The following is a 15,202-nucleotide window of genomic DNA, read 5'->3' on the forward strand; positions in this document are numbered from 1 at the left end:
GAATTTACTTGCTGCATCCTTTCCTTTAAGCAAATGGTCAGGGAGGACAAGGAGAGGGTAAGATCAAAAATCCATATGCCTTTTCCCTTACCCGGTGTCAGCCCACATAACTAGCTATGTGTGAGGTGGGAAGTAAGCTGCTTTATCAAGCAAGGGAAAGCTGGACAACAGTGAAGTGTTAGTGAGATCACTGAGATATGTGCCCTTTCAGGCACATTCATTTTCCAGTAACAGTCTTCGTATAAGTTCTGTGACATTTATAGGAATAGTATATCATTATTTCATTTCCTGAAAACCTGTTCTGCTTGAAGAACAGAGGGAATGGCCACCACATTTTTTTTCCTACAATGTGTCTTCTGTCGTAAGTCAGTTCTTGTTAGCATCACAAACGGCTTCCATATGATTTTTAGAGATTATATTATAAAGCAGTATTGTGAATTCCCTTTCTTCCATTCCTGCAATATTCAGTAAGTGTAGGAGAGGAATAAATCTTATGGGTCTATTTGTTGTTGACTTTCACTGTACTCTGTGCACTGTTTGGGTATCAAGAGCTTGTATTCCTGTGGGAATGCAAAGTTCTATTTAGGTCAATGTCAGTCTTCCTTAGAGATACACAGATTATTAGGTCAGGTAGGCTGAGGTTTTTTCCTGAGTACTCCTGTACAAAGAGCAGTACATTACCTGAGACCTCACACACAGATACGTTCCTTGAGTCTGGCCAGGCTCAAGGAATGTATCTGCCTCCAATTAGGCAGTATAAAACTAATGAAATTGGATGTGGAGATTAAATAGAAAGCAGGCAGTTAAAATTATTTGAGCTTCCAGAATCTTCTTTTGAATTGTGTTCAATAACTACTTCTTGAGAATTTTTATTGTCCCAGTTACAAATTCAGAAATTGCACTTCCCAAACTTTATAATAATTTATCTGGATTTACAATATAATTTGGGTGAGGAGGGTATGATGGTGGTGGTGTTTGTTGGTTTTTTCCTAGTTAGAAAGCTGACTCTGTTTACTCTTTTAAGTGCTGGAAGTTGGCATGTAGGGAAGAAGGAGGAGGAGGGAAATTAAATTTAAGCATAGGGTTGAGTGCACGTTGGGCATTTAAATTCTACAGTTGTGACACATGGCTGTAATAAAATCAGAAACAGAAATTCACAATAGGAATATGACATAAAGAAGCCACTTTTACTGCTAGTACAATTTTTTGGTGGATGTTGCAAACGATTTTCATCAGATTACTAAAGATAATTGACTGCTTTGAACACTTAAAATCTGCCAACTCAGAATGCCTTCTGTGAGACTTGCTAGCCCAAGGCTTGTTCTTTGCTTTGAGTGGAGGTGCTGATGTAGAAGGTGTTCTCAGATAACTGCAACTAGACATTTATGCTAAGGTATTTGCCTTGAGGAGGAAAGGATAAAATATTATCTGTATATTTTAAAGACAGTGAGGAGCTAAAAAAATGGGATTTCTATAAAGAAATGTCTTGTTATAACAATAGCTTTAGGGTGTTTTTTTTTATAAGATAATAATCATATCTTTGGTTCAGACTGAAGACTCATTTAATGGCAAGCACCCTCAAGTTATTGTTTGGATCAACATATAAATTGAATATCCTTATTTGAAAAGAAAGATGAGAAAAAGCATAAAACATAATATTAAGGTGGTGAAAGATAATTCTCTAAGAGCAAATGCACTTCTACCTTCTGTTCCCTCTTCCATCTTTCTTTCCTCTCCCCTTTTCTCTGCTTCTCTACCTTCCTTTGTTTTCCAGTCTTTTTTTTTTTTCTTCTATATGTTAAGAAATACAGTCCTAAAGTTCTTGCACTAGGGTGTATTTTCAAAGCTGACTGGAAGAGAATAACTGAAATTTACACAGTGGAGACATGCTTTATCCAAAAATTCTATTCCCTCCTGGAGTCCCAAGGAATGAAAAGTATAATATGATAGCATCCCTTAAGATAATATCCAATATTCCTTTCCTCCTGTACCTTTTCCACAGATTTAAGCATCCCAAGAAAGCTCAAAAAGAGCTCATGTTTGTGTCTTCTCTTTTGTATTAGAAACATTCTTCTGTATAATGTGTTTACAGAAACATTGATTTTCACAGGCTATCTCAAAAGGCTTGATTCTGGGAACAGAAAATAAGAAAAAAAAAGGTAAGATGTAATAAGAAAACAGTCCCAAGCTAAAGCTCTATTGTCAGAAATCTGTATTACGGGACACTTAGTTTTTAAACCTGTGTGTCCACATGCAGACTGCTGTTGCCTGTTGAAGACAGCACACAATAACCCCTGGACTATGCCCAAGAACTGTTATGGACTTTCCTATTTGGCAAGCCTAAAAACCATGTCAGGTCCATTCTAACCATTTAACAGTATAGACAACTGCATTCCCGTGGCATAAGACCATTTTCTGACAATATTAATTTTACTAGCATAGATGTTGAGAGTAAAACCAAAATAAGATTACTAAATAAGGTTTAAATTCTTGAAAGAAATTAACAGGACCTCACTAGGCCCAGTGGGACCAATCAAGAAACTAAAATGCCATTAGGCATTTTAACTTTTTTCATTTGTTTATCCTTAATTACTGAAGGATTGTTTGGTGCTGAAAATGGTTCTTCCTCTTATTGTGTTATCCCATTATTCTCCCAACTTCACTGGTTACCTTGATGGGGGTTTTTTCCCTGAAAAACAAATGATACTGATTTCATAATGTGTGTCTCTAGTCAGAAAGTTATGAGTCTGTGAAAGGAAGGCTTCTTTGGCTAACAGGAGTGTGTGACTGCTGTGGACTGTCAGAGATGAGCAGTTTTGCTTGTGCTGCTAAGGTTGTGTGCTGCCTCAGAGGAGAGGAAAGTCTGCTGTGATCTGGCTTAAATCGAGGGAGGAGTGAAAGAAGCATTTGCCACCCTTTGGTGGCAAAAGCTGAGAGTACAAGTGACACAGGTTTGGTGGGTACATTGCATATCAAAGTGTCAGTATGGAGGAATCAGTTCACAGTAAGCTGGAGCTCAGCAAGCTACAAAGGATAACCAGCAAGCAAACCAGAATTTAGGTTAGGGTAGTTTATGGACTGTTGCCTTTGTTCACATTTGTTCTCTTTTCCTTCAATTACCAAGGTTTTTTCCTTTTCTCTCCAGTGGAACATTAGTGAGGTTTTAAAAGCACAGATGGAGGAAAAGGAGAAAGTTCTACCCATCTCCTTTCAATGCATGTCTGATTTGTTGGTTATTTGCTGTGCAGAGGAGCAATGTGAACTGAATCTGATAGATTACAGGATGCCTCTCCTGCAGCCTGATCACCTTCTACTCCTTGATATCATAAGATCCAGCCGCTAGTGGCAAGGGTGGTTATTGTGTCTGAGCTCAGAGCTCATACAAGGCATGTCTGAGCAAGCAGGCAGAGCAAACACATAGTACCAAGTACTAATTTGAATGTACCAGTGCAAGTAACAAAGAATCCCATTGCCCCTGTCCTCAGGCAGCAGATGCTGTTGCCTGCCAGAGAGATCAGAGATTTTTCTGGCAATAATGTGTGTCATTTCCACACCCTGAAAAAATCCTTAACAACAGGGTTAACAGGAAGGCTGTTGAAAGGAGTACTTGCCATCATGTACGATAATTTTAAGCGTGCCTGTTTTCTCCTCTTATATTCTGGCTTAGTACAGTCGGACTGTTTCTGGGCTCTAGCCTCTTGGCGCTGCTTTCCAGGAGAAACAAGAAACATGAAAGCACATTTTAGAGGAAAACATGTAACAGAGGAGAAAATAGGTCAGATTTCACTTGCCAATGCTTCTTTAAGTTAACAGCTGTGGGTCAGAATATATTTTTATACAGAAGCACAGCCAGAAAATTTAAGCTTGCACAGTGATAGTGATGTCTCATGGTGTTGATGCATTGTGTGGCAAGTGATCAAAGACTAAAAACCGGGAATTTTTTTGTTATTGTTTTTATTGTTTTAAGATATTTAATGTATTTATTTCTGATAACACTATGTTTCTATATACTGGATTTTTTAATTAGCACAGTCTATGTAAAGATGTATTTTCATCCCTTAGGAAAGGAAAAGTAGGGATGTGTTTTGTTTTGTTCCTAAAAGTCCATGAAGGATAGATTCTTGACTGCAAAGTTGTATCTAATATTACTTTCTTAGTACTTTTTCTTTTCTCAGGTAAGGTCTTTATATGCTTTTCAAATGTCTACCCCTGTCCAAATATCTGGGGCCTGTATTTTTACTCATAAGTTGCCTGTAATTGATAGATCACTGTTTCTATTAATCCATAATAGCATATTGCTCATTAAAAAGCAGGATTTGCTGCTCTACTTTCCTCCAAACAGTATAAATTCTAAACCATATATGACTGTGGCAATTTTTCTATACTTCCTATATTTATATTTTATAGAAATATTAGCATCATTCTAATATATTTTAATAACATATTCAATTAGAGAGTACCTGGAAGAATTTTCATGTTAAGAAAACTATGCACTTAAAGCATCATTAACAGGAAATTCTTTCAATAGTTTTGAATGAGAGTGTGGAATTTGTGTAATAGACAGGAAAGCCAGAAGTGTCACCAGCTTTGTAGGAATTAGAAGACTATATTCTCCTATGTACAGTTCTGTAAGGAAGCCACATGATGGATGAATAATTTGGCTTATTTAGGCATTGTAATTTTGTTCTCCTACAAGGATAGAGCCAAAACAGATTGACTGCTACTCAAGGACATTATTTCAGTTTAATTCTTTTGATTGTTTATGAAGCAGGAGAGTGCCTGTAGTGTCAATTAAGTTTATATTTTTCCTTTTTTTTTCCCTTACACTTTTTTTTCAGTGATTCACCTTTCTTGAATGGTGCTGACCTGAAATCTAAAACATATCTGCTTTGGAATGACATGGAGTTCCATTTAGAAATTAAATTATTTCGGTGCTTATATAGTAAGCTTTTTGAAGTACAGGAAGATTGCCAAAGTGGAAAAATGTGCTAGAAATACAGAAGTGTTTTATGATAAATATAGTACTCATAGGTGAGGTTAAAGACTCTGATATAGCTGTGTGCATTCATATTTATTTACTGCAGAGAAAGGAACTCCACATGGCTATTTTTGCTTTGCTGACTGTTATCCCATCAAGGCAGCCTCATAGACATCTGCTAAAGTTTTTTTTATTATTATTTGGTTAAGATTTTGAGGAGGTGACAAAAATCCAGCTGTCACCAAGAAATGACCTCAAGGTAGTTTCACAGATTTGTCCAATATGATTTTCACATACTTCTACAGGCTTAGATATATTCCTTGCCCCAAAGTGCTTCAGACTGTGGCTACTCACATTTTCTAAAAAATAATGGCCTCATATATGTGGTGTGCTGTTTAACCTTTATTCAGTCTAGCTGTTTTCAAAACATTAAGAGGAAGGACCAAGCAAGAGAGAAATTCAGTAGGCATTGCAAGATATATCAGCTGACCTACTGTTATCTCTACAAATAATTCCTTATGCTAAGTAGCCCCTCATATCCATCGGACTCAATCTATACAATAATAACCATCATGAAATTTTTAGAGTGTACTAGAACAATCAGTTTCTCAGAATGCTTCTTATCTAAACACGATCATGTCTTTGTATCTTTCTTTAGCCAGTATCCTGTGGTGGTAGTCTGAGAATTACCTGCACCTTGCTGCTCTGGAGGGAAGGAGGAAAGGGCTTATGGGCCAGAAATCACTTCCACCCCTGCTGTTGTTGAGCCACAGTTATCCGACAGTACTAACACAAAGCAGAAAGATTTAGGGTCCCCTTTCTTTTTCATTTAAGTCAATGTATGTTGATAAAATTCTAACGAAAAGGAATCCAAGCACAGGAGTGAGTTACTTATTATGGAAATTTCCGGTGATGCATTGTAATGTCGGATTTTCAATTTTTAAAAGTGGTTACATTCCTAATTGGTGAACAAAAAGGACCAATTTATCCCTTGCTGTGAGAAACATTTTTCTTATATATTATTCTCATGAAGCCTCTAATTCAGCCAAACACATTATGTAAATGGAACCTATGAAACACTTTCTAAAATATATATCAGATTTACATTACTAGCCTGTTGTGTTAGATTGAGGAAGGGACCTTGTTACACTGTGGCAATTTTTTTTTATCTTTCATAATACTCCTTTCTGAAATAAATTGTGTTTGGTACAAGTAAGGCTTCTATCAATAACTCTTGGCTGTATCCTAAATGAGTATTCACTGACTTCACCTGGGCATTGTGATCATAATCTCTACATCTTCATCTTTACTGATCTCAGGAACAAGATTTTATACCCCTTTTAAACTAGAATTGCATTCTTTTGCTACAAAATCTGCAAATGTTGGACTGCAGCAATTGTTCCAATGCCAAATGAATATGAATCAATCTACCTTGCATACAGATTGAATTCCACGAAGCCTTATGACACAGATAGCCTGGGCTGAAAAATTAGTGGGCAGTGTAAGAGCTGTGAAAGCTAAGCTTGTTTTTTCTGACACAGTCAGAAACCAGATTTACATCTATCTTGTACACATTGTTTGGAGTCTGATGGTGTTAAAAGATAACATCTTTTAAGATAAAATAAAGATGCAGTTTATTTATTTAAGATAAATTTAAGATAAAGAAAGATGCAGTTTAAATATGTACATGTATGGTTATGCCCCTTCTGGAGACTTTAGTTTTGATTTCAAACAGTTGTGATACATTAAGAAGCAAAATCAATTATCAGAAAATAATTTACAGCAGAAACTGAGCATAGTAGTTCATTTGCATAATGAATGCTGTTAGTATTGATTTCATACATGTTTAGTTGGAAATATTAATAACACTATTTTCATTTCTGGCCTGGCTTTAAGATGCTCCACTTTCCATGGCTTTCTCTCATGCATCTCACCAAACACATATATTTTGTCTTTGAAGTGAAGGTCAGAGAGGTGTGAATTTGGAACCAGAGAGCTTCCCATGAAACTAGAAAAGATACTCAGACAGTGAAGTAATAAAAAATAGCAATTAACCCTTAAAGTGAAACATCCATTAAAACTATAGGCAAATTTGATTATATCTGCAATTTAAGAAGAAATATTAGGGTTTTTTCCCAAATGTTTCTGGTTTTTCTGAAGGTTACATTTGACTGGTGACCATAGGGACTTTTGTAGTGTAGGGCCATGGTAACTGCTCCTCTACTTCTCCATAATGATTTAGGGACCATCCAGAGCTAAACTCATAGAGATCAGCTTCTCATTTTGCCTTACAGCTGTCTTTTAAAAATTATTATTTGGTACACTCAGAACAGCACATGGGCAACTAATAAGGATTAAAAATGGGGAGGTTTTATTTAATTCAGTTTTAAGCTGCTTTATTCAAGTAAATCCTTAAAACACAGAGATTATATTTTTGGAGATACTAACACACTGCCATGAATTCTATAGTATGTACAATACTAAAACATATTTTCATGGAAGATTAATGCTCGTATACAGTATGTGAAATTACTGATTACATTTTGTATTCCCACATTGAAGTCTTTGTGTTTTACTGTTTCAGGGGATTTTCAAAGCATCATCTCAGGTTTTAGAGAAAATGTAGCAGTATTTCTAGCCCTAATGATTTTATCACAGGTCTTGCTGTATTTCATTTTGTATTTCAATACTTGTCTCCTGGAGTACTATAAATGTGTGAGAATTCATACTTTTATTTTTAAAAATAATTATACTTCTTTCTAGCTACTAAAAAAATTGTAATTTGGGTTGAATTTCTCCCTGTGTTCACTCACAAGCAAATTAAAGGAGTAAAGTAATTTTGCATTTGAATGGGAATGTCACTGTTGTGTTCAATTTAACACATCTCTCTTTATTTTTTGTGATTTTGAGACTTGAGGTTGGTAATAGCTCTGAAAGATAAGAAGTAATGTATGGCACACTTTACTTTTGAACAGACAGTTATGTCCATCAGGAGTTAGCAGAAGTTACCGTATATTAGCGCAAAACCATTAAGTTTAATCAGCATGTTCCTGCATTGAAGGCATATTTCATGTGTGTGCAATATGTTCTGTGTTACTCAATTTTTCTTTCACCTTCAGTGTGCTGGTCCTGGGCAGACTTTTTAAAACCACTGACTCTCTGGCTCTCCTTGCTCTGACTATCACTGGAGAGTCTCTGAATGCTGGCCAACTCAGGAGTAAAACTGTTTGTCCTCGTTTATTTCAAGTGTTTCCTCTCTGCATCTCCACGAGCAGTATTCTCCCAGGCTGGTGATAGCCATATTTAGGCTCTGCATGTGTGATGGGTATCTGCACTCCTGTAATGGTTGATGAGGGCTTAGCTCATACAGGCAATGGAGTCAAACTGGTGATTCAGATCACCCTACTGCAGGCACCTGGAGGCTCATCAGCTCCAGTGTCCACTATGTGTATTGACAATAGCAGGAATTTCTCACTTATCATATGGAATTTCTCACTTACCCTATTTATGCCCAGCACTGAAGTTTAGGTGTCTCGCTCCCAAATTGAATCCCACACCTCTCACCAGAAGCTGAATTACTTTACTCACTATTACTAAGAGAATGCCTTCATTGAAGAGTTCAAATGGCTGCATTGAGAGGCTGAAGGAACATGATGGTTTTCACAAAATCTCTAGCTTTCCTAGATGGTCACATACCTATTTTATCCTAACTATCACCATTTGATGTTTTACCATATATGATCTTTCCTCACTTCATACAAAGGATATCTGTTACTAAAGGCCTTTTCTTGGTTTAGGTTTCAGTTTTCAGTAAAGTTTCAACTTTCGGTAAAACTTTACTTCCATTTCCTCATATCTGATTCATGTTAGAAACCATCTCTTTTTAAAAGTGCTGCAATATGCCAGGGTAAATTCTGTTTTTTCGTATGTAATAATCCTGTGTACTGTGAATTAAAAATTATTATTAAGTTAGAAGTTTGAAACTAAGCTTTCTGTGGAGTTCTGTCCAGTCCTTGTTCATCACTCTCACTGCTTGGTCTTTAACAGGAGTCCTGTACTTGTGTTCCAATGTGTGCATCGCCATGTCATTTGCCTGGACTGCTTCCATTTGTACTGTGTGACCATGCTGAATGACCGCCAGTTCATCCATGACCCAGAGCTTGGCTATTCCCTCTCCTGTGTAGGTATGTTTCTGGTGATTTTTTTTATAATTGATTTTTTAAATGTGATTTTGATTTCAGGGTAAGATTATTTTTTAACACCTATTAGTTTTGTGTATATCAGTGGAATTATACTGCGTTCATAGGAGTTGTTCAATTTGTTGGAGAAAATACTTGACTATTGAAGTGGATTTTGCTAAGCATGTGAACTGAAGAATTGACTGGATTTTAAAGGGCATTTCTTTTAAAATGAAATGTTTACTTTCTTCACATTAGTATTTTATAATCATGAAGTGCAAACAGATGACAGCATTACACTCTGGTTAAAAAAAACTAAACACCTTGACCTCCACATTTTCAATTTCAAATTAAGTAAATTATTAACTTTCTTGGTCTGTCTTCAAGCACTAATGAAAAAGGACTGCAACAGGAATTCTAAATAATCTCCCTTATTGGTGAAGTTATTACTGCTAATTATCACCTCTTTGAATGAAGTGTAGTTATGTGTTTTACTTGACTAGGAAACAAGGTTTGACTTAACTAAACAAAGAGTTAAATAGAATGTAGAAGATTTGTTTTGAGTATTCAATTACACTGGCATATGGACTGCAAAATTGTCAAAAATTATGCTATGAAGAAGTATATTCTATACATAGCCCTTTTTTTGGTGCTAAATTAGAATGGGAGCATATATGTTTGTCTCAAGTGCTGTATCATGATATAAGAAGAATTTTACAGCAAATTAGAAGCTGCATAGAAGATGGATTTGCCTGGTTACCTGAATGGCTGAAAATAAGTTTCAAACCCCACTAGATGGGAGAAATATTGACAAAAGTTCTTAGTAGAGTGGCATCTATTTTATCTGAGAAACATGCCTTGAGGATATTGAAAGTACAGTAGTAAGAAATATTTTAAATTATTTATTTTTAATTGTTTCAAGAAGAATCAACCAATGTTTCTTCACTTTCACTAGAATTGCTGTTTGTGTGCTGTCTTGCCAGGTCTTATATACTTCCCCCTAAACAGCTACTAAATTTACACACTGATGTCATCCTACATAAAATAATTTTTAATGTTTTCTAGGAAAACTTGTCATGAGAAACTGAACAGGAACTTTATACCCAGTGTTCTTTCCTTGACCTTTACATTAGCATAGTACTATGTGGTCAGTCTGTACTCTTAGCCTCCTTCCTTGCTTCTCCAGAAGTTAATCCACTTGCTGCTCCCACGCAAATTAATAAGCTGCTTGAGTAGAATCCTTCCTTTTCCCCCTCTTTTATTGATTTTCTTCCATTTTCTTCTGTTAGCTCCTTAGGTTAATCAGTTATGCCAGTGGTGCAGCAGGCAGCTCATCTTTTTCCTCGCTTGTGGGCCTCTTTGCTGCTGTGGCTGGTGTCAGAGAGCTTCCTCCAGTTCAGGCTGATATGTCAAACTAATGACCCTTCTGCCTCTTCTGTCTGTAAACCCATTGCTAGTTATGCTGCACTAAACTTGTATTAGGATTTTTCCATATATTTTCAACTCCAGTTCAGAGGTTCTTTTTTATCAGAGAAGAGACTAAGTTTTCAGAAGTTTTTACCCCTGACTGGCAGTTTCCAGGCAGTCTTTTTCTCTCTTCTGTTTGCTGAAGTTGAACATTATGGGAATTAACAGTGGAAACAGAGTAGGGATGAGGAGAACACACAAGATGGTGCTGGGATACTCAGGGCTGCAATTTCAGTCTTTGAGTGGTGAGGAGGGCATGGGTTTGGATTAAGAAAGTGATGCTGTAGAGGATGCACAAAGGATGGTGTACTTCTGCTGTTCAAGTGAGGTAGAGTTCAGCTGAGGGAATGGGAAAGAAGCTACTGCTGCCAGTCTAGCCTCAGCTGTGTTGTACTCTATGTGTTATAATAGCTAAATATGGCAAAACTAAAATATTGCTAATGTCAAGGTTTCAGAACTCCCCATATTTGAAAGTTGTTTTTAAAATACCCTACCTTAAAGCAGTTCTAATAGCAGCAATAGTAATACAATTGCAGTATTTTTTCTTTCTCTCATTGATTGCGACCTCAGTCATCTTTTTAATGTTAGCAGCTCTGCATAGCAAAATGCACTTGGAAGTATTCTCTTTTGAGGTGCTTTGGAGAATGAGGAATCTAAGGAGAGCTGTTGTAACTTCACAGTTCATTTCTGCAGCTATCTGAACCTAACTTTCTGATATACAGGTCATTTGTTTGTCTCTAGTATTAAGTTATATTTGAGTTAGGAACTAAAGATTTTTTTTTTTGTTCTTTGAGAAAGTAATAAGACTGGGTTTCGTCATACCTGTGAGAAGGAGGCATACCTGCATTGCCAGCCTCTTCCTATGCTCAGACTCAAAGGGTTTTAACCTTCTTCATAACTATGGATGCAAGCTCTCATCAATGAATTCAGTTAAGAAATTTTCACAACAGTGTCATGTGATTTTCTTTTCCACATATCATGGTACTTCTACTGAATAGCATAAAATGGCATTTTTGCAATCTACAGTTCACAATCTTCATTTTGCAACTGCAATTTGCAGTTTATATTTACACGTGGGTATGATAAAGCACTACTTGACACAGCTTTTTCTAATTACCTCAATGAAGCCTCAAATGAATTATCCTTGCCAGGAATGAACACCATGGGACATGCCAAGAAAAGACCTTTCTTATTCTGGCAATGTGGGTTTAATACATGTTATATCTAATAGAGAATGACTCAAAGTAAAAAAAATATTAGATCTGCGCTTTATTGAAAAGATAGAGGTTTGTTTGAGCCTTCTTCTAAAAGGAATACAAAACAAAGTCATATTCACTCTGATGAGAGTGTTATGGTAGCTGACCAGGCTGCACAGACAGCTCAAAAGAGTCTGCATTAAAACATGTATTTTTAAACACCACAGACTAATGCTGCAATATTGTTTGTGATGTCTTGAAGTTTGAGCTTTGGACTTTTTAAAAGTTATTTCATCATTTTCATGTAAGAGTAGATTTACTTAAAAATTGGCACATTTCTTCAAGGCATACGTGCACACATTGCCCTCAAATTCTACAGGAGGGTTTGATTTTGTAATTAAGCATAGTTAAACAGTTGGCACTTCCAATTAGTTCTGTTCATTCTAGTGTTTTTCAAAAATAGAGATAACATAATGAACATAGCCTGCAGTTTCCATTAACATTTGACTCACTGTTCCCGATTTTTATCAAGGGAATGTACCAACATAGCAAGTTTTTTATATCTTTTATTGGATCAACCTAGAGGTGAAAGCACCATACACACAACAGAATAAAAATAAACAGCAGCTGCTACAGCAAAGGGTCACTGTGACAGACGAGATCAATGTTATCATCACAAGTGTATGATAACTTGAGCTAGAAAGGATCTAGGGATTTCAGATAAACAGGGCTTCTCAAGTAGGTTTAATTTCTTGCTTCCTGGCACACATGTGCCAGAGGATACATTTTTTCAATGCATTCAGGTATTTTGTGTGGTTATATCGTTGCTTTGCTTTGATTTCTGTTATGAGGCCTAATTAAGCAGGAGATAAGAAGGTTTCAAAAGAAAGCTATCATCTGAGCTGATGAGCTATGATGTATCACCTCAATAGTGCCATAACTTCACTTTGTTCCAAAACAAAATGTGTCATTGCTGGGATTTTTGGAAGAACAACATTAATTCCTTAGTGTTCAGCTGCTAATCAATGCCAGGCAGCAGTACTCCAGCTGAGAGCAGCCAGTGTTGAGGACCAGAGCTCTGAGCACAGTAACAGTGCATTGATAGGATTAGCTGTTCACAAGAGCATGGCAGCAGCCCCACGACTCAAACCCACTGCATCAGCTCAGAGGAAGCTCTTGCAGATAGGAGCTGGCCGAATTCCATTGGTCATTAAAATTAAAAAAGTAAACGTTACAGATTATACTCTCTGCCCTTGTTAAAGAGCAACAAAAATCTATCCCATCTCTCTGTGTGATGTCTTGTATTAATGAGGCTTCATGCATAGAAATTTCCATGAGTGGTGACCTCCAAGTATCTTTGAAATAATTAATAAGGTTCTTAGAGGGATGGATTTGCATATGCATGAAAGATCATTTATGGTTATTTAGTTACTGTGCAGGGCAAAGAATCTTATAGCATTACCTCCCAGAAGGAATTGTATACAAATATACAATGTATTTCCTCTTTTAAACACATTCTTTTCCTATGAAAACAGTTGCACTTTTAAAATAGCATTAGAGCATTATGAATCTTGGTCCCCAATATAAAATAGACTTCCACAGTTTTTTGGTAGTAGAAAAGTTGGTGATACCAAGGAAAGGGAAGGTTTTATGCTGCTGTAGGCACTTTGCAAAAATATCTTTGCATCAGTTTATTTCTTATGAGTAATCATATGCATGATGTATTTTAAAGGAATCCAGATAAAAGATGCAGTTCTCCTGATGACTGTAAAACACTATTTTATCTGGAAGTAATCTGATTTTACCACAGATATATAAATAAATAAGGAGAATTACCCCAATTTGTGTATGGAACTGCTAATAAAAAGGACTAAAGCTTTAAAGTATAATAAATTGCCTCAAGAACCACGTTCCACTGAAGGAAAGCTTCTAGGGCTAGATTAAATTCTTTATCCGTGTTATATGCTATTTGTATAATAACAGTATGTCAATGCAGTCATGAATCTCTGAATCATCTTTCAAAATCATAGTACCCTTGTAGAAAAGGGGAGAATGAACAGCTTAAGCAAAGCTTGCAAGTAGAAGGGAGGAGGAAAACTGTGATTTGACCACATCAAATAGTGTGTTTGAGTCTTCTGTTATGGACAAAAGCTGCAGCAAATTTCAGAAGGCGACTGTATGCAAGGGGGTTTGAAGTGAAGGTCAGTATTCTAGGAGCAGAACCTTCTCAGGACTGTAACGTAGAAGCATGCATAGTTTGCTGGGACCTAAAGTGAGCCAGTTGGTACAAGAAATAAGAGTTTCCTGGTGTGAAGCCTTAATATGTCAACAGTTTCTGAAGTCCGTGTTCTCCAATAATGCTGCTTAAACATATTTGAGATACCTTAGGAAATCACAAAATTTGGGAAATGGGAGTGATTATTAGAGGAATAAAATAAAAGATTAAAACACACAAATTTGCGGATTTAGGAATAAGTGCAAAGTGCTCTTCAAGTTTAATATTTAGGAGCTGTTAAATTCTTGGCAGCAGTAAACTTTCTGTAATTTCTTGTCGGTCTGAAATATCTGAGCATACAGAAGTAGACTTCGCCAGAGAAGGGAGCCAAAAACATATAGATAAACCAGATTTTTCCTCTCAAGGATTAGTTGAATTTGCAGAAGTTTCCTGAAGTAGCTTCCTGAAAAATTTTTTATGGTCTTCTGCCTTCTCCTCTCATTGTGGTCATAAAATAAACATGAACTAACAGTGTATCAAGTGCTTTTTTGTGCTCCTTTACTAGCACATCTCATGAGACTAGCTCAAAGGACATAGTCAGAAGTCACAGCAGCTCTTTCATTTCCATTTTCAGTGTTGACTGAAGTTCAAGCAGTGACATCTGAGGTTTGTTCCCTCAAGTCTTTGTGCTGTTTCTGTGGCTACAGATTCCCAACTTCTTATCTAAACAGCTTTCAAATCTACAAAACAAGCAGAGCTTGATGCCATAGTATATTTGAAGCAGGTGTTGGATTCTTCTCTGGGAACAACTACAGTGAAATCATACAATGTGATACTTACAGAAATCTGAGTGGCCATAATTAAATTCCGCATGAGATGTCTTACTCATAGGTGTTTTTCTCCAAATCTCTCACTAGTACTTCTATTGCAATATATTTCATTTGTAAATTGCATAGAGATGACAGTGCACATAGGCTTAATCTGGTTAGCAATAATGAAGGACAAGAGATAATGAAAAAATCTTGCATGGAAATTAATTGACTTTAAAAGGAACTAGAAATGAACTTTCAAAGCACACTTCTTGTCCTATGAAATGAGCTGGTCTGTGTCAACATAAAACAAACATACTGGAGCAGTGGCAGTAGTGTATGCAGAGGTGTCTGTCTTT

The 15,202-nt window shown here is 36.4% G+C and overlaps 1 protein-coding gene across 2 annotated transcripts in view; it reads left to right on the forward strand.

The window, feature by feature from the left end:
- PRKN (parkin RBR E3 ubiquitin protein ligase) overlaps window positions 1–15,202 on the forward strand; it is a 683,121-nt gene that overhangs the window by 406,739 nt on the left and 261,180 nt on the right. For both annotated transcript variants that reach the window (XM_068185226.1, XM_068185225.1), the window contains exon 7: window positions 9,026–9,162. In XM_068185226.1, coding sequence (XP_068041327.1) covers window positions 9,026–9,162 — 137 coding nt within the window. The remainder of the gene's footprint in view (window positions 1–9,025; window positions 9,163–15,202) is intronic.

Source organism: Anomalospiza imberbis, chromosome 3 (assembly GCF_031753505.1).
Source record: "Anomalospiza imberbis isolate Cuckoo-Finch-1a 21T00152 chromosome 3, ASM3175350v1, whole genome shotgun sequence".
NCBI classification, from domain to species: domain Eukaryota; kingdom Metazoa; phylum Chordata; class Aves; order Passeriformes; family Viduidae; genus Anomalospiza; species Anomalospiza imberbis.